Below are 24,477 nucleotides of genomic sequence, written 5' to 3'. Positions count from 1 at the left end.
TGGCCTGATGTGTCCTTGGGTGAATTTGAGCACTTCCCTTTGCATGGGAGTTACCWAACGCCCAGTGACCTCAGCAGCTCCTCRCTGCAGCCTCCCTTCCCAGGGAGCAGAGACTGCAAACCCCAAATCACCCACCCTCTGTCCCTTATCCGCATCCACACAGACAGAGCTGYTCTTTCCCACCTCAGGAAAGGAAATGGAGATCACTCAGCAGCAYCCCAAGATCCCAGATCTGCCTCAGATCGTTTATTTGGTGACAGCATGGCACTGCTGGGAGCACCTCACAACCCTCAGCACCAGCCACACAATTATGTGTCCACTCAGCGCCTCCTCATCACCACGAGCTGCCGAAATCCCTGCGCAGATCCTTGTCTGTCACAAAGCCCATCCAGCCTGGGTCCATCCCACTGCCAGCAGAACCAGGGCAGTGCTGCTCCTCACCTCTGTGCTTCTCCCTTGTCCTGCTTGGCTGGGACAGTCCATAAGGCGTTGATGACATGGAACAAGGACAGCACGGAGACACCAAGGCACATCCTGTGCACAGAGACAGAGGGAACTGAGCTCATTTCCTGGAGAAGGGAACCTTTTGGGGGGCCTCAAAGCAGCCTTTCAATACCTGCAAAGAGGAGGTGACTGTGAGGGTTGGGCCAACCTTTGTAGTCAGGTGCAGAATGAGTGTACAGACACAAAATCAAACTAGAAAGGCTTTGACTGGCTATAAAGGGAGACTTCACCTCAAGGGCAGTGGAGGAGTGTGAAGGGGGCCAGAGAAACCGTGCAGCCTCTAATCCTAGGGGTTTCCAGCACCTGACTGGACCTTGAGCAGGAGGTCGGACTTAGGGACCTCCTGCATTCCCAGATGCATCAAGCACAGACAGGATGAAGGAGGATTCCTTCACGTGGTCAGCAAAGGTGCCCATCAGGTCCCTCACACCTCAGCTGTCCCCCAGACCCCCACCCCAGCAGCACCTCCTGCTCTGGGAGCTCCATGAAGCTCAGCCCCTGCCTGTCCCCATGGAGCTACACTRTCCCTGTACCTGTGCCTGGATGGGCCCTAGACTATACTGTGGGCACTCGTGTCTCCTGCTGCTGCAACTTCCCAGCTGCATTTCCCAGACAGAAGGAACCTGCTGTGTTACCACAGCTCCTCTGACAACCACTGGACATCAAGGGCAGCAGCTGTTCCCACCAAGGCTATCCCACTCCAGTGTTGTGCTCTGAACAAGCAGATCACTGCTCCCAGCACTGTGGTCACCTGTGGCTCCTGGCTCACCTTCCAGCGGGGAACAGCCGCATCCTTCACTTCCAGCCATGGAAAAGCGCAGGGTCTTTGTGGGCCTGGTCACGAGGAAGCCTCATAAGGCTGTATRTACATCCAGAGGGACATTTGGCATCACTTCCAGGGTGGTCTGGGTTTGCAGCCACCTGCTGCCTTGGCATTCCTGAGCACAGGAGATCCAGACACGCTGTTGGACCGGCCCCTCACCAGAGGGCCCTGGGGGGCAGCAGGGGTTGTCGGAGCRCTCTGGTTTTTCCACCTTTCTGTGCTGAGGCCGGAAGACAGGCGAATCCTGTCCRGGGGGGTGCTCAGCCGGCTGACAGACTGGGAACGTCCTCTGCCAGGAGCACGCCAGCCTTCGGAGCAAGCATCGCTCCTGGGATGCCTCCAGCCATACGACTTGTCCTTGTGGCCGGGCTCAGATGCGGCCGGAGGCGCCGAGGCCGGTGGGTGGACAGCTCTAAGGGGTGTCCCCCTGGAGTGTGGGGAAAGGCCAGGCTGGTTTCGGGGTGCAGGAGAAGGGCTCCAGAGCAGCGTATGGAGCTTGGCTACATCTTCTTTTCTCATCCGCGGAGCTGCCCAGGCGGGACCCTGGGGCTTGGCACCGAACAGGGACTCRTCACAGAAGGACGGAGCGTGGCTTCGGGACCTTGGAGGGGGACAAGTGCAGAGACACGTGTTGGTTAGAGCGGGGRAAATCAGAGCGGGAGTGACCGAAAGCCGGCGGGGCAGCCGAGCCCGGGCTGGGGGAGTTGAGGGGCTCCATAGGCGCCCCGGGGACAGCGACGCGTAGTGAACCCCGAAACCCTGGGCAGCGGGGCCGAGGGAGCGTCCCGAGATATCGCTCACCTGCACTGAGTGCCGGGCCGGGAGCCGCCGGCAGCGGGAGCCACCGGAGCCGCCCAGGGCGGAGGGAAGGCGGGCGGCGGCGAGCGGGCCCCCGCGGGGCGGCCGAACAGCGACTCATCCACGAAGGACGCCCGCACCCGGCGGCGGCCCCGAGGGGCCCGCGGGGGACGAGGGGTGCTGGCAGCGAAGCCACTGCCCGGGGCCGGAGCCGCCGCTCGCATGGCCACAGCCCCGGGGCGGGCACGGCACCGGACCAGCCCCTTCCGTCCCCGCCCCCGCCGCGTGTTTCCGCCACCGGGACCGACATGGCGCCGCGCACCCGCCGCCAGCCCCGCGGAGCGCCGGTACGGGGGACGGGGGAACGGGAGGGCAGCGGGGAGGGCTCCGAGAGCGCCCCGAGAGCGGCGTGTCCCGTGCACTCCGGGCCGCTGTCTCTGCTGCSCCCGGTACTGGGGTTCCCGGGCTCCATGTGCCGGTGTCCCCAGTGCCCGTGTTCCTGGTACGGGTGTCCACTACCAGTGTCCCCAGTGCCAGTGTCCCCAGTACCCCCAGTCCCCAGCACTGGTGTCCCTGCCCGCCGTGCCAGCAGTGCAGAGCCGCAGTGCCCTGACACCCATCACCACAGCCGTGTACCCCGCTGTCCCCAGGTCCCTGTGACCCCACTGCCCGCCTTCCCCACCACTGCCGAGGAGGATGATGGGGCCGACGCCGAGYTGGACACTCAGGCCATGGTGCGGGCCCAGAACCAGAAGAAAAAGAAATCCGGGGGCTTCCAGTCCATGGGTGAGTGTGGGGCAGGGGAGCCGTACCTGGGACAGGGACTGTCCCTTCTGCCCACACCCCCTCATTTTTCCATGTGCCGCCAGGCCTCAGCTATCCGGTCTTCAAGGGCATCATGAAGAAGGGCTACAAGGTGCCCACACCCATCCAGAGGAAGGTGAGCATGGGCAATGAGTCCCTACCCTGGGGGGTGGCCGTGGGATGGTGACAATGACAGTGACTGGTATCTTGCAGACCATCCCGGCTATCCTGCGTGGCCGGGACGTGGTGGCGATGGCGCGGACGGGCAGCGGGAAGACAGCCTGTTTCCTCATCCCCATGTTCGAGCGGCTGAAGGCGCCCAGCCAGGCCGGGGCACGTGCCCTCATCCTCTCACCCACCCGGGAGCTGGCCCTGCAGACCCTCAAGTTCACCAAGGAGGTACAGGGGTCAACAGGCACAACAGGGCGAGTGGGGACAATGGGGGTGAATGGGCACAGCGGGGGCAATGGGTTGGTTTAACATCCCACCACCATGTTTCTTTCTTACCCCCCAGCTGGGCAAATTTACTGGCTTGAAGACAGCCCTGATCCTTGGAGGAGACAAGTAAGCTGTCCCCATGTCCCCTCCAGTGCCTGCTTCCCTGAGCCTCCCCAAAACCTGCTGCCATGTGCCAAACGAGTCTCTCCCCTCTTTTGCAGGATGGAGGACCAGTTTGCTGCCCTGCATGAGAACCCCGACATGTGAGTGGGGCAGAGGGAGGGGACCCAGTGGGGAAATGGCCACCAGCCATGCAGGGACATCACTGGTGTTTAGAGCCAGTGTGACTGATGGGCATGTCCTGATGTTCCCTCAGAGCATCTTCCTGTGGGGCAGTGGGGGCTGTATTGTGTCTTCTTTGGGCTGGATTTGGGACCTGCTCCCGGGATGGTGTGGGAACACTCTTTCCCCCCTGGCCTGGTCCTGTCACCGCCTCTGTCCCCACAGAATCATCGCCACCCCTGGGCGCTTGGTGCACGTGGCAGTGGAGATGAAGCTGAAGCTGCACACCGTGGAGTACGTGGTGTTCGACGAGGCCGACAGGTCAGCGGGGCACAGGGGCATTCCCAGGGCTGGCAGCGTCCCCTCATGTGGGGTGAGGTGCCCAGGGGTGGCAGGGAGGGACTTGCCACATCCGCTGTCCCCTCCTGTGCAGGCTCTTTGAGATGGGATTTGCTGAGCAGCTGCAGGAGATCATCGCCCGGCTCCCAGACTGCCACCAGACCGTGCTGTTCTCTGCCACGCTGCCCAARCTGCTCGTCGAGTTTGCCCGGGCTGGTGAGGAGAGGGGGGCAGGTGGCACTGGGGGAGCCTGGGGACAGGGACATGGCCCTGTCCTGCAGCCAGGCTGAGCCCAGCACTGGGAACACCGAGCTGTATTAACGCTGGGCCAAGCAGGTGTCCCCAGCAGCACATCCCATGTGTGACCCATGTCCTGTGTGTGTCACCACAGGCCTCACTGAGCCCATGCTGATCCGCCTGGATGTGGAGTCCAAGCTGAGCGAGCAGCTCAAGGTGAGACGGGCAGGGGGAGTTCAAGATGGGCTTTGTGCCCCCTGCCCTTCACAAGCCACCTGCTCCTGAAAAGGGGACAAGGGTGGCAGTAGTGGTACAGGGCTGAGCGCTGCCCTCTCATAGCTGGCATTCTTCCACGTGCGCGGGGACGACAAACCAGCTGTGCTGCTCCACCTGCTGCGCAGTGTGGTGAAGCCCCAGGACCAGACAGTCGTCTTTGTGGCCACCAAGCATCACACAGAGTACCTGAAGGAGGTAAGTGGCATTTGGGGGTGCCCAGCATGTGCTTCTRTGAGTGCCTTTGTGGGGTCTGCAGCTGTGGCAGGTCCCTGCTAGAATCTCTCCCTCTGTTTCACTGGGTTGAAGGAGAAATTCCAGAATRTGTGATCCTGGGGGTGCTGCATCCATTCACCCTCAGAGAGAGGGGGAGCACAGTGGGATTTGGGGCCTGGGTGGGCACGCTGGACTCTCTGGCCCTGTCTCTTGGCTTAGGGCACATGCCCAGGTAGGATCCAATCTCTCTTCCCCCCTGCTCAGCTGCTGACAGCACAGGGCATCCGCTGCACCCACATCTACAGCTCTCTGGACCAGACTGCCCGCAAGATCAACATCGCCAAGTTCTCCCAGGGCAAGTGCCCGGTGCTGCTGGTCACYGACGTGGCCGCCCGTGGGCTGGACATCCCCATGCTGGACAACGTCATCAACTTCAGCTTCCCTGCCAAGGCCAAGCTGTTCCTGCATCGTGTCGGTGGGTGCCAGTGCCCTCACTGTGTCATGACACTGGGGACAGACCAGGGACAGAGCAGTGTCAGAGACTCTCTGATGTCCCAGCTGGACTGTGGGGGCTCATGGGGACAGGAYTGGTACCTTGCCTTTAGGATGGCAYCACGGTGGSCTCCCCCTTGCCCCTTCCCCAGCCRCCCGCAGCCCCTTGCCAGCCATGCCCCCAATAGTAAATGTCCCATGTTTGGGGTCCTAGGGCCACGGGTGTCTCCCTGGCTGGTGGGGACAGGCTGAGCTGGCTGGGTGTGGTTTYCCACTCTCCTGCCCTTGCCAGGTCGCGTGGCCCGGGCTGGCCGGAGTGGCACTGCCTACTCGCTGGTGGCTCCYGATGAGATGCCCTACGTGTTCGACCTCCACCTCTTCCTGGGGCGCTCGCTCATCCTCGCTGGAGCCCAGGAGATGCCTGCTGGTGAGGGSTGGCTGTGTGGCCACTGGGGTGTTACACTGGGCCAGTGCTTTGTGGTCTTGTGGTGGGCCCTCACATAGAGGGACAATGGGGAAAATGGGATGTCGGGGGCTATGACACACCTGTGTGTCAGGGACGCTGATCAAACAGTGCCCAGCTCCCTGGGGCTGCCAGCTCTGCTCTAATAAATCCAGGCCGCATGCTGGGGAGGTGACACAGTGTCCCATGCACTGCAGACGCTGGCGGGGTCCTGGGCCGTGTCCCCCAGAGCCTGGTGGATGATGAGGAGTGCCTGCTGCTGACAGACCACGAGGGCTCGCTGGAGCTGCGCAGCCTCCGCCGCGTCGCCGACAACGCCCAGAAGCAGTACCTGCGCTCCCGGCCCGGCCCCTCGCCAGAGTCCATCAAGAGGGCCAAGGACCTGGACGTGTCCCAGTTGGGCATGCACCCTCTCTTCAGTGAGTGCTGAGGGGTGCTGAGAGAGAGGGCCCTGCTCCCCTCGCCAGCAAATTAACCTGTGCCCCTCTCCCTGCCCCCTGCCCCAGGCGCTCGCTTCGAGGACACCGAGCTGGAGAGGCTGAAGTTTGTGGACAGCATTAAAAGCTACAAGTCCAAGGCGGTGAGTTGAGATGGATGGCATGGCATGGCATGGCATGGCATGGATGGGATGGGATCCATGGGATGGGATCCATGGGATGGGATGGGATGGGAATGCCCACATGACTCCGTGGGAATCACGCTCCTGTCCTATGGACAGACCATCTTTGAGATCAATGCCACGTCCCGGACACCGGCCAGCACCGTGATGCGATCGAAGCGGCGCCACGACCGTGCCCTGATCGAGAAGTTCCAGCGTGGGCAGCAGGAGAAGCGGGCAGCAGCACTCAAAGGGCAGGGGCTGTGCCCAGGCCCCCCTGAGCCCCAGGATGGGGAAGRGGAAGGAGAGCAGGAAGACCTCCAGGTAATGGGGTTACGGGTGCAGGAACTGCTGCAGAGTGGCCTCAGCCCATGCTGGCAGCACCAGGTCCCCCAGATTGTCCTGGGGCTCCGGRGCTGGCACTCAGACTTGCAGGGATGGCGTGGGGACATGGCCAACCCCTCCACTGTCCCCATCCAGGACGTGTTCTCCAATGTGGGGGGCCAGAAGCGAAAACGGGGCCAAGGGGGAGAAGATGGTCCCAGGAAAAAGCCGCAGCAGCTGGCACAACCAGACGAGGACTTCTACATCCCCTACCGGCCCAAGGACTTCGAGAGTGAGCGGGGGTAAGTTTGGGGGGGCTCCTGTTGCAGTCCCATCCCAGYCTGGGTGGGGGCCACTCTCATCACCCTCCTTTGCAGGCTGAGCGTGGGTGGCGAGAGCAGCGCCTTCGAGCAGCAGGCGGCYGGGGCTGTCCTGGATCTCATGGGCGATGAGAACCACAACCTCAACAAGAGCAAGCAGCTGCTCAAGTGGTGAGTGGGCTCTGTCTGTAAGCTGGAGGGAGAATCGGGGCTGGGATCCCACTGCCCGGTCCCACCACCCTCCCCTCTCGCAGGGACCGCAAGAAGAAGCGATTYGTGGGGCAGACGGGCCAGGAGGACAAGAAGAAGGTGCGGACGGAGAGCGGGCACTACATCAGCAGCTCCTACAAGAACAACCTGTATCCTGCCTGGGCCGGGGGCTGTGGGAGCGGGGCTGGACCCACGTGTCAGGGATCCATCCCCTGCTAGGGCAGCAGTCGGGAGGGAGCACAGACACTGCAGCAGGTCAAGCAAGGAGCCACCACCTTTCCTTAACCCACCCATCCCAGCTACGAGAAGTGGAAACAGAAGTACAAGGTTGATGAGCGGGATGAGGATGAGGAAGGGCCCCGCAGCAGGGAGCAGTTCAGAGGGAAGCACAGGCGTGGGCAGGGTGAGTACCTGGAGCAGGTGACAGAGCCCCGCACTGACCCCCCAGCCTGGCTCTGTCCCCTCCCTGAGCACAGCACTGTCCCCCCAGGGCCTGCACAGCCCCCAGCACAGGGCAGGGTGCGCTCGGAGCTGAAGAACAAGCAGCAGATCCTGAAGCAGCGCAAGAAGGCGGCCAAGCAGCGCTTCCTGCAGAGCGGGGGCCTGAAGCGCCTCAAGGCCCGCAACCGGCAGCGGGTGCAGGAGCTGCGGCAGATGGCCTTCGGGCGCCGGGTGGGTGCCGCCAAGAAGGGCAAGCTGAGGAAGAGGATGTAGGGGACACTCTCCCCACGCCTGGGCTGGGAGCTGGGGCACAGGACAGTAAATATTGGCTGGGTTTGCATCCTGACTCCTCTGTGCTTGCTCCAAGCATCGCGCCTGGGGTCATTATGGCCACCCTGAGGCGCATGAACAAGCAGGTGCTGAAGCTCCACAGCGGGGATGTATTTTGATGGGAGACACCTTTGGAAATACCAACAGCAGCTCCTTCTACCTCCCCCTGCCTGGGGTGCTCGGTGCAGGAGGGGACCCTGGAGGTGCCCTGGCTCTGCCGCAGTGCGGTGCCACCGCTATCCATGTTGCCTGTCATCGTGGGGTTTCCAGACTTGTCAGGGAACAATCTCCAACTCCAGGGGTCCCGTGGCTCCACGCTGGCCCTGGCAGCCTCTCCCCAGCCCCAGGASCAGATAGATGGGTGTCCCCAAGGCTATTCCTGGCCCTGAGGCAGCCTGGCACCCCTGTGGTGCAGTGGGTGTGTGTCAGGGTCACAGATGTCAGCCAGGGCCCGCAGGCAGAGCAGCAGCTGCAGAGAGGGGAGCTTGATGCCACAGCCAGCCAGGGATGTAAATGTCCCCSTGTGTCCCCATGCCCAGGGAAGAGGCTGTGCTGACCATGTCCAGTTGGCCCTTGGTGTCCTCCTGGGCYCCGTCCATGGGGATCCTGAGCTGTGCCGTGGTCAGCTGGAAGAGGTTCAGCACAGCCAGCTTGATCTGCTCCAGCAGCAAGGTCTTCTGCGTGGTTGTGCTCTGGATCTGGGTCCAGCAGGACTCCTGGGGGACAGAGTGACCCCCCAGACAGTGCTCTGTGTCCTCCTGCACGCCCAGGAGAGACCCAGGAGTCCTGGCTGTGTGTGCCCCTCATGCAGAGTTGCTGCTTTCTGGGCACAGCTCAGCCCAGCAGCTCAGCCCAGCAGCTCAGCCCAGCAGCTCAGCCCAGCTTCCCCCCTCCATCACACCGGGCATCTCCCTTGTGCGGCACATCTGGGGTCTGAACTGCCGCCCCTCTCCCTGGGGCACCCCCTCTTCCCTTACCCACTGCAGCGCGTCTTGGCGAGCGGCCTCCAGGCGTGTGTGGAGCCGGGCCAGCTCGTCCCTGGTGGCCAGGAGCTGGGTGCTGCTCTCCTGTCGGTACCGCTGGAGCCGTGCCATGGCCTGGGCCAGCCGCTCCTGCCCGGCCTCTGCCTCCCGTGCCAGCGCCGCCCGCATCCCCGCCAGCAYCCCGAAATGCGCCAGCATGGCCGGCACGTCCTGGAACTGGGCAGCGGGAGGCGGCTGAGAGGCCGCAGGGCCGGAGGGATGACCGGGGACACGCGGGGTGACAGCAGAGGAGCCCGCGCTCACCTGCCCCATGGTGGCCAGCACGTCCCGCAGGTAGTCCCCGAAGGGCCGGAGGCTCCGCAGGCGCCGGGCCAGGCGCTCCCTGTGCCGCAGCAGCGCCTCCAGCTCCCGGCGCAGCCGCCCGGCCTCAGCCCGCTCCGCCGCCGCCCGTGCCCGCTGCTCGCCCTCCCGGCGCAGCGCCCGCTCCCGCCTGGCCGCCACCGCCTGCGCCGGGCACGGGCTCAGCGGGAACCCTCCGGCCAGCCCGGCCCGGCCCCCGCCCCCGCCCCGGCACCTTGAGGAACGAGTCAAATCTGAGCACGGCCTCGCGGTGCTGCTCTTCCCTCCGGGCCAGCTGCTGCCGGCGCTGCGCCAGGCGCTCCATCCGCCGCTGGAACTCCTGCGGGGTTGCAGGGAGCCGAGAGCATCGCCCCACGGTGTGCAGCCGAGGGTGCCAGCCCGTGGGCGGCTGGGGACACCCCATGGCACACCCGCAGCGCCCGGGGAGGGGACACCCGAGGGGCCGGGGCCGCCCTCACCTCTCGGTGCCTCTGCAGCTCCCGCTCCACCTCCGCCACCTCCCGCCTCTTCAGGAGCACACGAGTGGACGGCAGCAGCGTGGCGGAGTCCCGGACTGACCCCGTCCTGCTACGGGCTGCGTGGAGCTCGGCTGGGCTGGGGAGGGAAAGCCTGGGCTGGGGCATCTGCCACCGCGGCTCGGGCAAAACGCACCCTGCTGCCTCCGTGCTCAGCACGGGGAGCCTGGCCCGCTCCCCCGTATTTGCAGGGTGTGTCAGGAACCACCTGAGCCATCCCTACCTGCGTTCATGTTCCTGTCCACCCTCGCTCCTGCCCATCCCTCCCACTTCAGCCTCCCCCAATGGAGACCCCCCAGCACCAACGCTGTTCCCCAGGGAAGGACAAGTCACATCACAATCTCAGCTTTCTGAAGTCCCCACAGCTGGGATATCCTCTCCTCTCTGGGCACACAGCACCCACCCCGCCAGTGGCACCCAGAGATGGCAACACGAGAAGAGAAGACATAGGGTACACAGGACACGCTGGCCTGGTTGCCAACCCTTTGGGTCACCTCGGGCAGCGCCCGCCGCGGGTCGGACAGAGGGCTCTCACTCACAGCAGCCGCAGCTTGTCCCGCAAAGCCGCTCGAAAACGCTCCTCCAGCTGCGGGTCCATGGCGGCAGTGCCTCCCCCTCGGCCAGCGGAGGGGCTGGGAGCGGGGCAGCCGCGGCSGAGGCAGCACAACACTGTTGCCCGGGGCAGCCGGAGGCTCCCGCAGCTCCCGGGGATTTTYCTGGCTTGGCTCCGAGCGCCGCTGCACGGGCGCGGTGCTGGGAGCAGGGAATGCACCCGGGCTCCTTGAAGGGAAGGTCCCGCTCTCAGCCCTCAAACCACCCCATCCTCCCACCCACAGTCCGTCCCTTCCACTCAGACCCCACTCCAGCCCCTCAGAATTCCTCAGGCTCCACAGCCCTTAAGAGATCCCCCACCCCTATCCCCTCAGTCCTGCTCCAGCTCACACTAATCTGACATCCCAGGGATGGCTCAGACCCCATGATTTCACCCACAGCACACACCCTGCCTCTCTCAGTGTGTCTCAATGCTTCCCTTCCACTTCAGGTGCTTCAGGTMCCCTTTGTTCCCCAGTGTGTGCGCTCACATCCCCATTACCCTCCACACACACCCCACATGGAGCAGATTAACTCCTGACTTGGACACAGAGAACACTGCAGAAGGAATAGGGGACAAATATTTATAATAAAAACAATTCAGCCTCCCMAGAGTCAGTGTCACCAATGTCCTGCCCACACACCCCTTGTTTCTTCCCTCATCCCAGGACCACTGCGGCCCCGAGGTGACCTTCTCCATCCCAGAGCTSCTCATGGGGACTGAGCCAGAATCCCACATCGGAACTGGAGTCAGTCACAGGCATCAAGGTGAGCGGGAGCTCCCACACTCTGCCTGCGCTGGATGCCACCTTGTTTTAAGGACACCCAAAACAAGGAGGAAAACAGCAGAGAAGGAATGGAGAAACATGGCTGGGGAAGGACGGAGTGGAGCTGTGGAAAGGGTGAGTGGAGAAGTGGGAAGGCTCTGCCTGAACCAGCCTGACGCAGGATACTGAGGGCCCATGCTCAGCCATACACGAGGGCCTGCTTGATGCTGGACTCCAGCTGGAGCTCCCTGTGCTCCCTCAGGGAGGGGTGGAAGCTACGAGCTTCGTGTCTCTTCTCCTCTCACTTGCTGAGGAAAGACCCCRCTGTGGAGCTCATCACTGTCACCTGCACAAGCAGAGAGCAGCAGCGCCTCAGCGGGAATTCCTCCTCCCCAACAGCTGCTCTGGGAACAGCCACAGCTCAGCAGAGAGCAGGGGGCTCCTCACCTTCCGTCAGGCGGTTCAGGTRAGCAGCCCGGGCCCTGCTCCCACTGACCAGTGCCATGGCCTCGGGCTCAGTGCAGCTGCTCGGGGCCTCCTCGGGCCCCTTCCCCTCTTCGTCATCTTCAGAGTCCACCAGCACTAGGACATCCCCCGAGTCTGCATTCCTGCAACAGCAGAGCCAGCTGGATGCAAGGCTGAGGAGAGCCTGTTCCTGCCCTGCAGGAAGGCACGGTAGGGATGCCCTGCAGGAYRGGGCTCAGGAATGTCACCACTCACCTGAATGCAGCACCTGAATGGGAGAGAAGAGAGAGACAGCATTAGAAACCACCCCTCTCTGACAGTGCCACTGGTTTTACTGGACTAGACAACCCCTGCCAGTCCTGTCTCAGGTCTGTGCCTCCCCCAGATGGTCAGTGACAGCCCCATGCAGAGGCACAGATTTGGAGGTGACTGCCCACACCTGGCACACACAACCCTGACGGACCCCACCACACCGGGAGGGACATAAACCCATGGTCAGGGATAAACCCCCARGAACTGACCCCTACCTCTCAGGCACATCAGGGGGTTGTAGTACAGCACGACCCCAGTGACGGTGAGAACAGCCAGCAGCGACAGCACCACCACCGCACCCACGACCCCGACAATGTTCACCGGCTCTGCGGAGAGGGACACAGCAGGAGCTTGTCACAGGACACTGACGGCTGAGGAACTCCCAGAGCCCTCCTGCCAGGGCCCCACTCACGCTTCACCGTCAGGCACACCAAGAGCTCCCTGAGCCCCACGGGGTTCTGSGCCTTGCACACGTAGCAGCCGCCGTCGGTGCCCTGCGAGCAGTTGCGGATGGTGAGGCGGGACACGTTGCCCTCCTGGGCRATGAGGAACCTGCCCCCGGGCTGGATCTCCACCTCGGGCTGGCTGATGTCTCTCAGCCAGCTGAGCCGAGCTGCAGGGGTGCCCTCGGTCACCCGGCAYGTCAGCGTCACGTTGTCACCCACCAAGCAGGTTTTGGGGGGCTCAGATTCCAGGGAGGGGAGCTCTGAAGAGCCCGAGGGGGAAAACAAAAACAGGAGTCAACAAGAGTGAATGGAGCCAATAAACATAATGAGCAATCAAGCTTCTGGCTGATTAATAATCATTAACAGAAGGGAAGTAGGCAGGAGTCTGGGAGCTGTGCACYGTGGGTTTGACATTTGGCTCACTCAGGAGCCTCTCAAGGAGTGACCTGAGCAGCTTCCACAGTGCTCMGTCCTTTTTGACACCTGTCCTCATATCCCAAGGGAAAAATGGCCTGAGGGTAGCCAGCAGGTGGATGGCAGAGAGGAGAAGAGCAGCACAGGAACCTCCCTTGGGAGCAGCAGAGATCTTGTGACACCCCTTGGAGGATAAACACAGCCCAGGTTTTCAAAAGCCACTCAGATCCCTGAGATGCTTGAAGGGGTTTGAGGCCACACACAACCCTTCACCSCTAAACCCAGCCCCTCAAGCTCCCTACAGCCCCAAAGCACCTCTCTCTTTCCCCCAAGTGTGTGTGAAAGCCTTCCACAGGTGACATCGTTGCTGTGGTGAGATTTGTTGGCCCCTGAAGATGGCCCAAAACACAGCTCACCTGTACCTGTGCCCTGATGAATCTCAGCTGCAGCATATCTGTCACGCAGCCTCCTGGCTTCCCTGACCACCTCTGTGCTCCAGAGGGCAGGAATGACCCACCTGCCCCACTTTCAGCAGCCTAATTAGCAGTTAATGAGGCAGAAAATCCACTCACTTATCTCCACGGTGCAGGCAGGCTGCTCCTGCGTCACCACGTGGCTGCCCACACACTTGAAGACTTTCCGGTGGGAGAGGTGGGAGCTGTTGAGCGTCTCCACGTGTGTGTCCGAGGAGCTGCTGGAGCTGATGACCCAGCTGGARTTCTCCAGGTCCTGCCCCTCTTCTCTCCAGTGCAGGGTGGGGTGGGGGTACCCCCCGGGCCACCTGCAGAACAGCTGCAGCAKCAGCCCCGAGGAGGTCTCAGCCCAGCATTTTGGGGTTGCCTGTGGTGGATCTGTCAGCAAGGACAGCACGTGGTCAGAAACACTCCCAGGGCTGGAATTCATTTGTCATCGTTCCCCTTGAGTATCTTTCTGCTTTCCCTGCCACTCTTGGTCCTGCATCCCAAAGCTCTGACAGGCAGGAGGGACCCAGAGGGGAAAAAAAAAAATATTGCCACAGTTTTAACCAATGCAAATGAGATAAACACCTAAAAACACACTGGGAGAATGAAATCCCACTGCCGTGGTTCTCATGCCACAGCTTCCAGGGAGGGACACTGGGTCACCACCTGAGAACAAGGCACAGTCCTGCCTCTCTCCCAGCTGCTCCTTCCACACACAGATCATCCAGCACGTGCTGGTTTAACAGGYAGAGAGATTCTGGATTCTGGACTCTGATCCAGGCAGAATCAACACCCTGTGCCTCTGTGTGTGCCTAATCTGGTGCTAAAAACCAGACAAGAGATCAAACCAAAGCAAGCCCCACACCAGAGGTGCCAGAGGGATGTCTGAGGCTTATTTTGGGGACGATTTATTCAGGGGACTTTCAGATTACTCAAATTAATAAAACAAAGATGGCAACCTGCCGTGTGAGCTGCAAGAACACACCTTGCTGGGGCTCAGCTCTCCAGGAACTGCACACACACCTTGGATGATCTTTGAAACCACCCAGCTCTGGCAAGAAAGTTCCCTGCAAAGCTCCCTCCATCCCAGCCCTGGACAAAGGGAGCATCAAACTGATCCCAAACCCTGGCTGTGGTTAGGAGGGTATCCTGTCAGCCTGAACCACATCGAGGGGGACACAGCCATTTCCAGGATATCCAGCCAGAGCTGYACTCTCTGTGCTGACCCCAAGAACTGCCTCCCAAAGCCATCAGCCTAACATCCTGAACTCCCAGGCTCTCCCTAAACTCTGTCCAACCAAGAGATCTGCTCCCACAATGGTAACAAACCAAAAGCCTAAAAATCTCCACCCTCCCAAACCACAGAACCTCCAGCAGAAAGGACCTGCTGTGGTTTGACCCATGGAGGAGCCACCATCAACCCTCACAGATGTGCCAAGGAATCCTGGGGAGGTGTGGAACTGCACGTCTCCTTCACAGGTGCTTCCCATCCAAAACAAACACAGAATCACAGCCCAAGGCAGGGCTGCACCTTTGTCCTGTCATTCGAATGTTTACCCTGCTGCTTGTGGGGTTTTTGAAGTGCTGTTTTAAACAAAAAGGAGAAGTTCTTGGTACCACCCATGGGATGGGTTGAAGACTTGTCAGCTGGTAGTTCCCACACACAGCGGTGCCAAATCTGTGTCCAAATTTGCTTCAACCCAGRATAAGATGTTCCATCAACAGGGATTGTGAAAAACCACACCCTGCTACAGGTCAGAGGTTCAACTTCCAATTTCTGCTGATGCTTCACCTGTTGACCTAAAGGACTTCCAGAAATCTCCCTCTCACCTATCCAAGGGCATGCCCTCATCACCTTTGTCATATSTGGAAATTAGTTCACACAATTAATTCTGGGCTAATAAATTAAGTTCAGAGTGCAGCAGCAGYACCTGGCACACCATAAATACATTTTGCTCCCGAGTGTTCTGCCCCAGTGCTCCAGATTTGGGGCTCCCCCCTCCTAAGCCCAGTGCCTACATATTTATTCCCTGAAGCAGCCTGGGGTKCAGTCCCTCCACACCCCATCAGCAYGTTCCTTGTTGCAGGAAGRRAATTTTTATTCCTGTAARCTTTCAAGAGATTGGTCTGTACAAAACAGGTGCGATGTTTACACACTGGAGAAAGGAGGAACACCCTGAAGGCAAACAGGTTCCATGCATGGGAAGAGCAGCAAGAAAGGAAGGGCCAAGGGAGTACAGAGGGTCAAAACAGGAAAAGCAGTGGATTTTCCCTCTTCTCAGTCCTGAAGGGACCAAGAGTGGCACCAGGTACAGGAGCTGTGCTCCCTGCTGATCTGGAGAGGGCTGTTCCCATGGAATACATGAGGCATCTGAGCAAAAGAATGGTTCCCTGGCAGAAGCAGAAAGGGTCTAATTAGCTTGAGCATTTTCCAGGCTGAACTTCCACCTGTGCTCGGAACATTTCCAAGAGAATGAACGAAATAGAAATAGAAAGGGTAAAGAACACTGGAAGACACAACAGGGCCAAAAGAACTGGCCTGTGCTGATAACAGGATCCTGCTCAGGATACTGCTCCCACGTTAACCTGAGCAATTTGGTGCTTCCATCAATATCAGAAGGCTGCACCAAAGACTCRTTTACCACAAGCAATGAAGAAGAGACAGAGCAAGGACTTCAGAGCTGGCACTTCCCCTGCACACAGCAGACCTTTGACAGGCCACTCGGACACGCATTTTGGTGTTGGTGAGATTCTGCACGACAAAGGCACCTTGCACTTTTTTCATATTATTTTTCCACCAGCRCCAGGTGGATCTGGGGATGTGGGAGGACGAGGAGGGGAGGAAGCTCAGCWGTGGGAATGACTTACTGGCCACCAGGAGCTGCACCCTGTGCTCATGGTCGGTCTTGTTGAGCACCTCCCTGCAGGTGTAGTTGCCCTCGTCCTGCACACGCAGCTCAGTGATGCTCAGGGAGCTGTTGTCCACCAGGGAGAAGCGAACGTCCGGCGGGAAGGAGACCCTCGAGGAGAAGAGGGGTGGGAAGGAGCGCGGGTCCCCCTGGAACCACACCACCTCGGTGGCTTCCTTGGACACGTTGCGGCACAAAAGGAGGATGCTTCCTCCCACCCGCCCAAAGACCACTTCGTCTGTTCCTRGAAGAGAGAAGGGACGGGGTTAGGGATACAGGGAATGGGCAAAGCCACCTTCTGCCAGCGAACACCTGGATCTCTGATCGATGTCAACCCTCTGAGGTGCTTGTTAGGGGACTACTGAGGTGACTACAAACACGCAGCGCAGACCGGGATCGGGAAAMGGGACACGGCTCCCTGCTGCCCTCCCCTCAGCCCGCGCTACCTGCRGCCGCCCGGCGCGGCACCAGCCTCCAGACGCAAAGGGCGAGGAAGAACCGGGCCGGCGGGAGCTGCATGGCTGCGTGTCGCTGCCAGAGCCCCGCGGAGGCGGTGCTGCCCGGCCRCCGCCCCGCCGAGAGACCAGGGGAGGGCGGGCGTGCCCGGCCAGGGAGACCCGCCCGCCAGAGCCCGTGAGGGGCCCACGAYGGGGTCGTCGATCGGGTCCCGCCGCCTCAAGGCCGCCATCTTGGGCAGCGGCCATCTTGGGACCCCCCCCCGACCCCTCCCGCCATCTTGGGGTCACCTCAGTCCCCCCGCCCGCCTTGTGGGGCGGCTCCCTCGGAGCGGGGCCGGCGCTGCCCTCCGGTGCCGCCCATGGATCGCAGCGTTTAAAACAAACGGTGGTGTTCCCTCACAGGTGTTCCCTGAGCGATAAGCGAGCCTCTGGGGAGCTGCTATAACCCCACTTAGAGACACCCCACAAGCAGCGGAGCGGGATGAGCAGAGATGAACGGTTATTCCTCTGTGTAACCCCGCAGCAAGGGTTGTTACCAYGCAACTATACTCGGGTTTCTCCAGGACACCTTATACTTGGGGAAGGCACATAACAGCTTGGAAGCACCAAGGCGTGCGTGAAACAGAGCGTTGAGACCCACGGGGYTGCCCCGCTGGGCTCTGGCACATTAATTATTAATTAACCTAATTAGCGGCCGGSACAGCAGTGCTACTCCAGGTAACCGGAGCTCGGCCGGCCCCTCTCGGGCCCGCCAGGGGGCGCCAAAGAGCTGGCGCGGGGATCCCGGCGGTGCGTCTCCACCAATGGGAGCGGAGCATAACGGCGTCTCCACCAATGGGAGCGGAGCGAGGCGGCGCCTCCGCCAATGGGCGTGGGGGGCGGGCAGCGCGGAGCCGCCGCCGCCGCAGCTGCTGGAGTCGCCGTCGCAGCCACAAACATCGCCATGCCGGTCGACCTGGGCAAGTGGGACGGGCCGCTGAGCCTGGCCGAGGTGGAGCAGAAGCCGGCGCACCCGCTGCGRGTCAAGTATGGCTCCGTGGAGATTGACGAGCTGGGCAAAGTGCTCACGCCCACTCAGGTGAGCAGCGCTCGGCCCCCGCGYGAGGGTCGGCGCGGCAAAATGGCGGGATGCGGTCGGGCCTCTTGCGCTGTTGCTCTGGCAGCTGCCGCCGGAGCTTTACCGGGTGCGGGGGGAGACAGAGGAGCCCAGCTTTGGTGTGGGCTTGGTACGGGGGTGGCCGTGCCGCAGGAGAAGGCCCATAGGTCTCGTAGCCAGGGCGAGCTGGCACGAATGGCCTTGAACCGKTGGTGTGTGTCGCTGCCAGCGCTGCTCCTGCTGGCCCTGTGTGCAGGGCAGGTGGCTGGCTCTGGCAGCGGGGCCGCTGCTAAYGCGCTCGTCCCTGCAGGTCCAACATCGCCCCACCAGCATCGAGTGGGATGGCTGTGATCCCCAGAAGCTTTACACCCTGGTTCTCACAGACCCTGATGCGCCCAGTCGGAAGGACCCCAAGTTCAGGTAATGGGGATGGGAAGCTCCCTGTCTTGCTTGGGGAAGATGGAGCATCTCTCTTGGGCTGAGCAGAGGCTTAGGAGGAGGTGGGACTGTGCTCTGCCTAYGGTGGGGCTGTGGCTTGGCATAGAAATGGTGTCCTTGCATCTCTCCTTGTGCCAGGGACAGCATGAGGAGGAGCAGCTGCTCTTGCCAGGAGTGTTCAAAGGTCCGTTGTAACTGCAGCAGCACAGCATTTTATATTTGTTCTAATTTATCACATGTGTGAGTTGTAATTAGGTCTTTGCTGATAGCAGGATATTAAATCTGGGACCAGCTCACCTTCCTCAAAACACAAATGTGTGGAATATCCTCTCTCAGAGGTCAGGCTGTGGGTTTCCTGCAGCCACATGGAGCTGATTTTGGCAGGCTGTGCATCCCAGTGCCTGCTCTGGGACTGGTGCTCTTTGGGTTTGGCAAACCAGGAGTGGCAGCTGTTTGTTTACCCTATGCTGCCAACCTCGTGGAAAAGCAGCAGCTTAGAGTGACAAAGGGTCTTGTTTGGGGCTCTGCCAGTTTGATTGTTCTTTGTCTTCTCCTCTCAGGGAGTGGCATCACTTCTTGGTGACCAACATGAAAGGCAACAATGTGGGCAGTGGGACCGTGATGTCGGATTACGTTGGCTCCGGGCCGCCCAAGGGAACAGGTCRGTACCTGCAGCAGTTCCCATGGGCACACCCAGTGCAGAAGGGTGGGGGGAAGCCTGCAGGAAGGTGCCTGTGGAAACAATCCACACAGGACTGCTGGTGGTCACAACCAGCACGAGCAGAGATCCAGCCTCTCTATATGTTCCCTAAGCTGCCTTAAGCTCCATCATGGTTATCCAGCTCTGGGGTCACCTCAGAGCGCCCTGAGCCCCAGGGTGTGCAGGTGGTGACGCTGTCCCTCCCCACAGGGCTGCACCGTTACGTGTGGCTGGTGTACGAGCAGCCCCAGCAGCTGGCCTGCAGCGAGCCCATCCTGTCCAACCGCTCCGGGGACAAGCGTGGCAAGTTCAAGGTGGCCGCGTTCCGCAGCAAGTACGGGCTGGGGGCGCCCGTGGCGGGCACCTGCTACCAGGCCGAGTGGGACGACTACGTGCCCAAGCTCTACGAGCAGCTCTCAGGGAAGTAGGGCCAGGGCTGTGGGGCACTGCAGCACCCATGGGTGGGGCCGGGCACTGTAGTTCTGTTTCGTTACTGAGTTGAACCCAATGTCCTGCTGTGACTGCTGAAAGTGTCACCCCTTTGCTGTCCCTGCTCCGTGTCCCCGTGTCCAGGCCTGTGCTGATGCCTGTGGTATCCCAGCTAGAGAGCTGCTGGTGGGTGTCCTGGWAGGGCCACTCCCTTCAAACTGACCTGCTTAAGGGAATCAAAAGCCTTTGTGAGTTACTGTCAATTCAGGGGTCTGTGCTGTYTTGGGATGGCTTTAGGTAGCAGGGCTGTAGGTATAGAACCACTTTGGGGTGGGCTGTGGAGACTCCCTTTTCTAGGAGAGGAGAGGGCAGTCTAAGGGAAACTCCCTCCCTTTTTTTTCTTTTTTTCCCCCTACATTTGGCCAGTGCCTCCACGTCACCACTAGGGTAGTGAAGGTGCAGCTCGAGGGGGAGGCAGGAGCTGGCCTAGAGCACTTCCTTCTGTTCTCTGCTGCCACTCAAAAGCTGAGACCACTTTGCTTTGTTCAGTCCTGTGGTGACCTGCCCTTTGCTCACAGTGCAATTAAAAACTTCCCAAGGTACTTGGTGTGCTTGGTGGTCTTTTGGGGGATGAGGGCAATGCTTGGGGAGCAGTGACATAGTGGAGGGTTCCTGTCCTGCTGGGAGGAACCTGGAGCCTGTGCCAGGGGCTCCCCATTCTTAGGTGACAACTCAAAGCCATGTCGTTTGTGTCTGTTAACAGACTTCACCTGCCTGTAGTCTCTTCCCAAGGGATGTCCCCACACTCCCAACCCTACAGAGGCTCCTTCCCTTCCCAGGAGCCCCCAAACCCCCCCAGCTGAACCCCAGCAGCAGCTCTGGGCAGCAGCAGCTGTACCGACCTGAAGCTACTTCCCAGCCTGGCTGCAAGTCCCAGGCGTGTCCTGCTGCTCCAGCAGCTTTGCAGTGAGGCCCGGGGATGTGTCCTGAGTGCTTAGAGCAGAAACGAGCCTTGGTCCAGCCTGATGGCTACAAAAGGGTGAAAAAGGTGAAGTCAATGTGATTCAACTTGATGGAATCAGGAGCCTTCCCCCTTTTCTCAAGCTGCTGACAAACAGGTATCAGCAGCTGTGGAAATTAGGGACTCCAGAATCTGGAAAGGTGGGTGGTGCCTACCCCAGGGCAGATTTTCAGCCCAGCCCTTAAAACATTTCAGCAGGACTGATGGTTTTCCAGGAAAACATCCCCAACTGCTCCAGCCCAAGGCCCACCAGAGTTAAGGCTGGAGCAGTGCTCACGAGGCTGATTCATCCTGGAACTGCTCAGGCTGGGAAGAAATTAAAAATCCATAAAAATCCATCGCCTTAAAAACCTCCATGGTTTGGAACCGAGCCCTGAGGTTCCTCCAGCCCCAGGCTGAGGGACACCTGTGGAACAGGACACCTGTGGAATGTGTCCCCTCCCCGTCCCYACCGTGCACCTGCGCTGGGCCACGAGCCGCCCCTCCCGCAATGACACAACCAGGCATTGTGATGAACACTTTTATTTACAAATATAATTAAAAGCTCTGACAGTTATTCATGCTCTTCCCTGGAACCTGAAAAATGTTTTTGTTGTTTTGTTGGTTTTTTTGTCCTTTTTTTTTGTTGGTTTTTTTTTTAAAGTGCATGCAAAAGAAGTAAAGCCTTTTTTTTTTCTCTTTTTATTGTAAGAAAATACACAGTTTGAAAGTGTGAATAATGCAATATTTATGACCAAGATCATGGGGTTGGGGGTGGACTTGGGGGAGGAACAAAAAAAAMCCCCMAAAAAAACAAATAAAAGAAAAACTGAAAAGGGCTGGGATGATCTAACAGACAGTGTTGAGCTCCGGAACGGAACTGGAGAGTGGGGGTGGTTGGAGCAGGAAGGGAGGGGGGGGAAAGAAGTAAAAAAATTCTTGATCAGAGAAACAGTTAAAATACAATATGAAAATAAGTAAAAGCTCTCCTTAAATTCCTTCTATACACAAAATACACGATTTGACAAAGCCCAATTTGTGCTACTGGGATCCTGTGGGCTCATTTAAGTGTATTCACATTCTCTGCGACAGCAGAAAATGATTTATGATACAATCAAGAATATGCCGAGGGGCCAGGGCTCGTCCCTGCTGCCCCTGGCATGGTTCTCCTAAAAATCACCACGTCGTCGCCCGCCCCTCCCCACCCCCAAAAAAGTAATAATATGTCACCACTGATATGTACAGCACGATTAAGTTTTTTTTTCTGTAAAATGTATCAAATTTTTTTTTCAATCTTTAATAAAATTTTTTTTATTATTTAATTATTCCTGATGAATAAATACCAAAAAAATAAAAATAAAATAAAATTATGCAGCAGCTAGTTAAGGTAAGGCTGCGGATTCAGTCTCTCTCCCCCTGGGATCGTAGATATCTTTTAATTATTAATATTTTTTTGCTTGTACTTTCATTGATTGGTGGTAAAATGAGTGATTGCTCAAAAGCAACATACATCCACTTGGCTATTTTTTTTYTTTTACTTTTTTTTTTTTCTCCATTAAAATTGTCTCCAAAGTTTTCACTGAAACATTTTTAATCATTGCACAGAGACATCAATACTGTGACATACTATGGAAAAGACTGCCAGGAGCTGTCCTGCACTGGGACGTGACGGGGGAAAGGGGCCCCTGATGGAGTAAGAATATACAGGCACTGGTCCGACACGATGTCAGTAAGAGAGACAGAAAGAGAGAGAGCACGCCCGTCAACATGGGGAATGTTGGGTTTGCAAGTTTTATCCTTACTTTGTTTGCTTTTTGTGTTTTTCTTTTTTTTTAAATGGCAAAGGAATTGAACCTCATCTATAGTCCTCCTTGGGATACTCTAAAGTGACCAAATTCCCGAAGCCCATCCGCAAGCTCTCCATGTCAAACGTTTCGATCTCTCGCTCCTGTCTTTCCAACAGAAACTTGATCCTCTCGCTGCGTTCCTTCTGGAGGGCGGCGAGCTCCTCTTCGATCTGAAATGAGCACGGTCAGCAGCCCCCAGCACAGCTCCAGCCCTGCCCCGTGCCCCAGCCCAGCTCCAGGAATCCCCTGGAACCCCCCCAGCCCGTACCTTCTGTTCCAGGTGTGCCCTGCGCAGGGACACCCGTTGCTCCAGTTTCTGGAGTTCCCTTTCRTGCTGTGCTTCTGTCTGCATCTTAATTTTGCTCTGGTACGCGTTGAGCAGCTCCATCTCCTGCTGGAGTTGCAGTCTCAGGGCTTGGCATTCTGCTTCCTGGGCCTCGTCCAGCCGGAGCTGTGAGAGCAKCGCGAAAACAACGCTCAAACCCCCGCTGGGACTTCCTCTGCTCTGACACAAGTGACACACCACTCTTTTCTCCCAAAGTTGGGAGCTGCTGGTGTTGGTGGCAGAGAGAGAAAGGAGGAAGGGGAGAGCCTCACAACATCCAATTCCAAACCCCAGCACGTGTGGGGAGTGGGGAAAGGATACATGTTCTGCCTATTCCAAGGGGGAAAGTGCCACCTGATGAGTTATTTAAACAGATTTTATGATTCAGTGGTGGGAGAACAGCCCCCAGGGTGCTGCCAGGCCCCCGTGCCCCCGAGCCCCCTGCACATACCGCCTGCGAGGCCATCATCTCGTTGATGCTCTGCTCATACTGCTCGGCCAGGATGGCGAGCTTCCGCGTCTGCTCGTCCTTCAGGCTCTTCAGAATTGTCTTGTGCTCACTCTTTGGAGTTACTTCCAGCTGGTGATTCTTCAGTGCTTTGTACTGCTTAGTTTGCACTTTGCATGTGTCCTGGAACTGCTTTTTGATCTGCATTTCCATAGCCTGCCAAGGAAGGAACGGCGTGAAGGGAGTGGAGAATGGAGAGGTTCCATGGGTGGGGTGGTGGGAACCACAGCTCCCCTTTGCTGTCTCCTGCACCCCGTGGTCAAGGCGTGCTTCCCACAGGGATTAAGCAGCAGCAGCAGCTCAGGCCCTGCTGCAGCCTGGCCAGGAACAGCACCCGCTCAGCCCTCGGCACTTCCATCCTCTGCTCCTGCTTCCAGCAGATCACCCAGACCATCACCTGCCTCCCAGAACATACTTGCTTTTCCACAGCCTCCTTCCTGTTCCATTTCCTTCCCACCTCAACCTTGCACTGTGTGGGGGCTGCAGATYTGAGAACCAGTGAGGATGTGACAGTGACAGCAATGTGCCTTCTCTCTGTGACCAGTGACAGAACCCAGGAAATGGCATGAGGCTGTGCCAGGGAGGTTGAGGCTGGAGATCAGGGAAAGGTTCTTCCAGCASAGRGTGCTGGGCACTGSCCAGGCTCCCCAGGGAATGGTCACAGCCCCAAGGCTACCAAAGCTCCAGCAGTGTTTGGACAACGCTCCCAGGGATGCACAGGGTGGGATTGTTGGGGTGTCTGTGCAGGGCCAGGACCTCCATGATCCTCGTGGGTCACTTCCAACTCATATTCCGTGATTCTGTGGAGGAGGAGCAGGCCTCTCGTACAGAGAGCAGCTCAGAGGCCTGCTCTGTAACCCAGAGGGGCAGTGCACAGCTCTCAGCACACCCTGTGCTCTGTCTCCTCTCTGGACTCTGAAAGCACCACCCAACCCCTCTCCTCATCATTCTCACCCGACACCAGCCAGGGCCTGAACAGCACATCAGAACAAGTTCTGGACTGGACTATTTCACCCAACAGCCTCAATCAGCACAGCACTTCCAAAAGCCTCTGTGAGCTCTGGGCTATCCCAGCCCAAACCTCCCTTATCTAGAGCTGCCTGTGCCAAGGGAGGGGATGCAGGGAAGAGCACAGGGTGTGGCCAGCAGCGGTCCCACAGCACGGGTGCCGCACGGAGGAGGCACGGACAGGAGGACAGGCTGGAGGAGGAGGAAGGAAAGCTGGCGGCACCTTCAGGTTCTTTGGTTGCTGCCGGAGCTCCATGAAATGCTTCCTGTGCAGCTCCCGCTCGCGCCGCTTGTTGTATTCCAGCTGGTTCTCGAGCTCAGTCTGGTGCTGCAGCCGGATGAGGTCCATGCGCAGCTTCTGCAGCGTGTGCAGCTGCCGGTACTCCAGCTCCCGCGTGGACTCGTCGTGCCGGATCAGCATCGCGTGCTCCATCTCCTTCTGCGTCCGCTTCTTGTTCAGCTCCTGCGCCAGACACACGCGGCTCAGAGGGGGAGCCCTGCCCGCAGGGGTCGGGCTCAGGGGGCTGAGGGTCCTGGTCACTGCTCTGTACAA

The 24,477-nt window shown here is 59.2% G+C and overlaps 6 protein-coding genes across 9 annotated transcripts in view; 2 read left to right on the top strand and 4 right to left on the bottom strand.

The window, feature by feature from the left end:
* Window positions 1-231: 231 nt before the first annotated feature.
* On the bottom strand, window positions 232-2,365 carry RITA1 (RBPJ interacting and tubulin associated 1). Of its 2 annotated transcripts, none has more exons than XM_057374205.1 (3): window positions 2,129-2,365; window positions 1,274-1,928; window positions 232-616 (listed from the first exon to the last, which is right to left on the bottom strand). In XM_057374205.1, the coding sequence occupies exons 1-2, from the start codon at window positions 2,347-2,349 to the stop codon at window positions 1,394-1,396; spliced, it is 756 nt and encodes a 251-aa protein (XP_057230188.1). In that variant the 5' UTR covers window positions 2,350-2,365; the 3' UTR covers window positions 232-616; window positions 1,274-1,393. The 2 variants fall into 2 exon arrangements, with proteins under 2 accessions (XP_057230188.1, XP_057230189.1); XM_057374206.1 differs by having other exon boundaries at window positions 232-534.
* Window positions 2,366-2,390: 25 nt separating this feature from the next.
* On the top strand, window positions 2,391-7,902 carry DDX54 (DEAD-box helicase 54). The gene is made up of 20 exons (XM_057374204.1): window positions 2,391-2,472; window positions 2,776-2,911; window positions 2,995-3,065; window positions 3,143-3,328; window positions 3,444-3,493; window positions 3,589-3,630; window positions 3,875-3,970; window positions 4,083-4,204; window positions 4,380-4,441; window positions 4,565-4,696; window positions 4,979-5,189; window positions 5,499-5,633; window positions 5,867-6,088; window positions 6,176-6,249; window positions 6,388-6,591; window positions 6,748-6,893; window positions 6,969-7,082; window positions 7,166-7,270; window positions 7,421-7,524; window positions 7,612-7,902. The coding sequence occupies exons 1-20, from the start codon at window positions 2,434-2,436 to the stop codon at window positions 7,833-7,835; spliced, it is 2,475 nt and encodes an 824-aa protein (XP_057230187.1). The 5' UTR covers window positions 2,391-2,433; the 3' UTR covers window positions 7,836-7,902.
* A 295-nt stretch (window positions 7,903-8,197) lies between these two features.
* CFAP73 (cilia and flagella associated protein 73) lies at window positions 8,198-9,858 on the bottom strand. Its single transcript, XM_057374235.1, has 6 exons — window positions 9,646-9,858; window positions 9,450-9,554; window positions 9,179-9,379; window positions 8,870-9,091; window positions 8,450-8,608; window positions 8,198-8,361 (listed from the first exon to the last, which is right to left on the bottom strand). Exons 1-6 carry the CDS (start codon window positions 9,856-9,858, stop codon window positions 8,266-8,268), a joined length of 996 nt encoding a protein of 331 aa, XP_057230218.1. The 3' UTR covers window positions 8,198-8,265.
* A 994-nt stretch (window positions 9,859-10,852) lies between these two features.
* Window positions 10,853-16,809, bottom strand: VSIG10 (V-set and immunoglobulin domain containing 10). Its single transcript, XM_057374234.1, has 8 exons — window positions 16,562-16,809; window positions 16,075-16,359; window positions 13,318-13,596; window positions 12,298-12,591; window positions 12,101-12,211; window positions 11,829-11,841; window positions 11,556-11,716; window positions 10,853-11,454 (listed from the first exon to the last, which is right to left on the bottom strand). Exons 1-8 carry the CDS (start codon window positions 16,632-16,634, stop codon window positions 11,384-11,386), a joined length of 1,287 nt encoding a protein of 428 aa, XP_057230217.1. The 5' UTR covers window positions 16,635-16,809; the 3' UTR covers window positions 10,853-11,383.
* A 640-nt stretch (window positions 16,810-17,449) lies between these two features.
* On the top strand, window positions 17,450-19,838 carry PEBP1 (phosphatidylethanolamine binding protein 1). Its single transcript, XM_057374219.1, has 4 exons — window positions 17,450-17,651; window positions 17,980-18,089; window positions 18,668-18,768; window positions 19,018-19,838. Exons 1-4 carry the CDS (start codon window positions 17,517-17,519, stop codon window positions 19,233-19,235), a joined length of 564 nt encoding a protein of 187 aa, XP_057230202.1. The 5' UTR covers window positions 17,450-17,516; the 3' UTR covers window positions 19,236-19,838.
* Window positions 19,839-21,797: 1,959 nt separating this feature from the next.
* TAOK3 (TAO kinase 3) overlaps window positions 21,798-24,477 on the bottom strand; it is a 71,264-nt gene continuing 68,584 nt past the window's right edge. For all 3 annotated transcript variants that reach the window (XM_057374216.1, XM_057374217.1, XM_057374218.1), the window contains 4 exons: window positions 24,148-24,387; window positions 22,860-23,072; window positions 22,352-22,534; window positions 21,798-22,253 (listed from right to left, as the gene is read on the bottom strand). In XM_057374216.1, coding sequence (XP_057230199.1) covers window positions 22,092-22,253; window positions 22,352-22,534; window positions 22,860-23,072; window positions 24,148-24,387 — 798 coding nt within the window. In that variant the 3' untranslated portion in view covers window positions 21,798-22,091. The remainder of the gene's footprint in view (window positions 22,254-22,351; window positions 22,535-22,859; window positions 23,073-24,147; window positions 24,388-24,477) is intronic.

This window comes from Malurus melanocephalus, unplaced genomic scaffold (genome assembly GCF_030028575.1).
Source record: "Malurus melanocephalus ecotype Western Australia unplaced genomic scaffold, MMel_1.1 scaffold_219, whole genome shotgun sequence".
Classification (NCBI taxonomy): domain Eukaryota; kingdom Metazoa; phylum Chordata; class Aves; order Passeriformes; family Maluridae; genus Malurus; species Malurus melanocephalus.
Note: the sequence above shows the minus strand (reverse complement) of the source record. Positions and strands in the feature narration are given on the sequence as shown.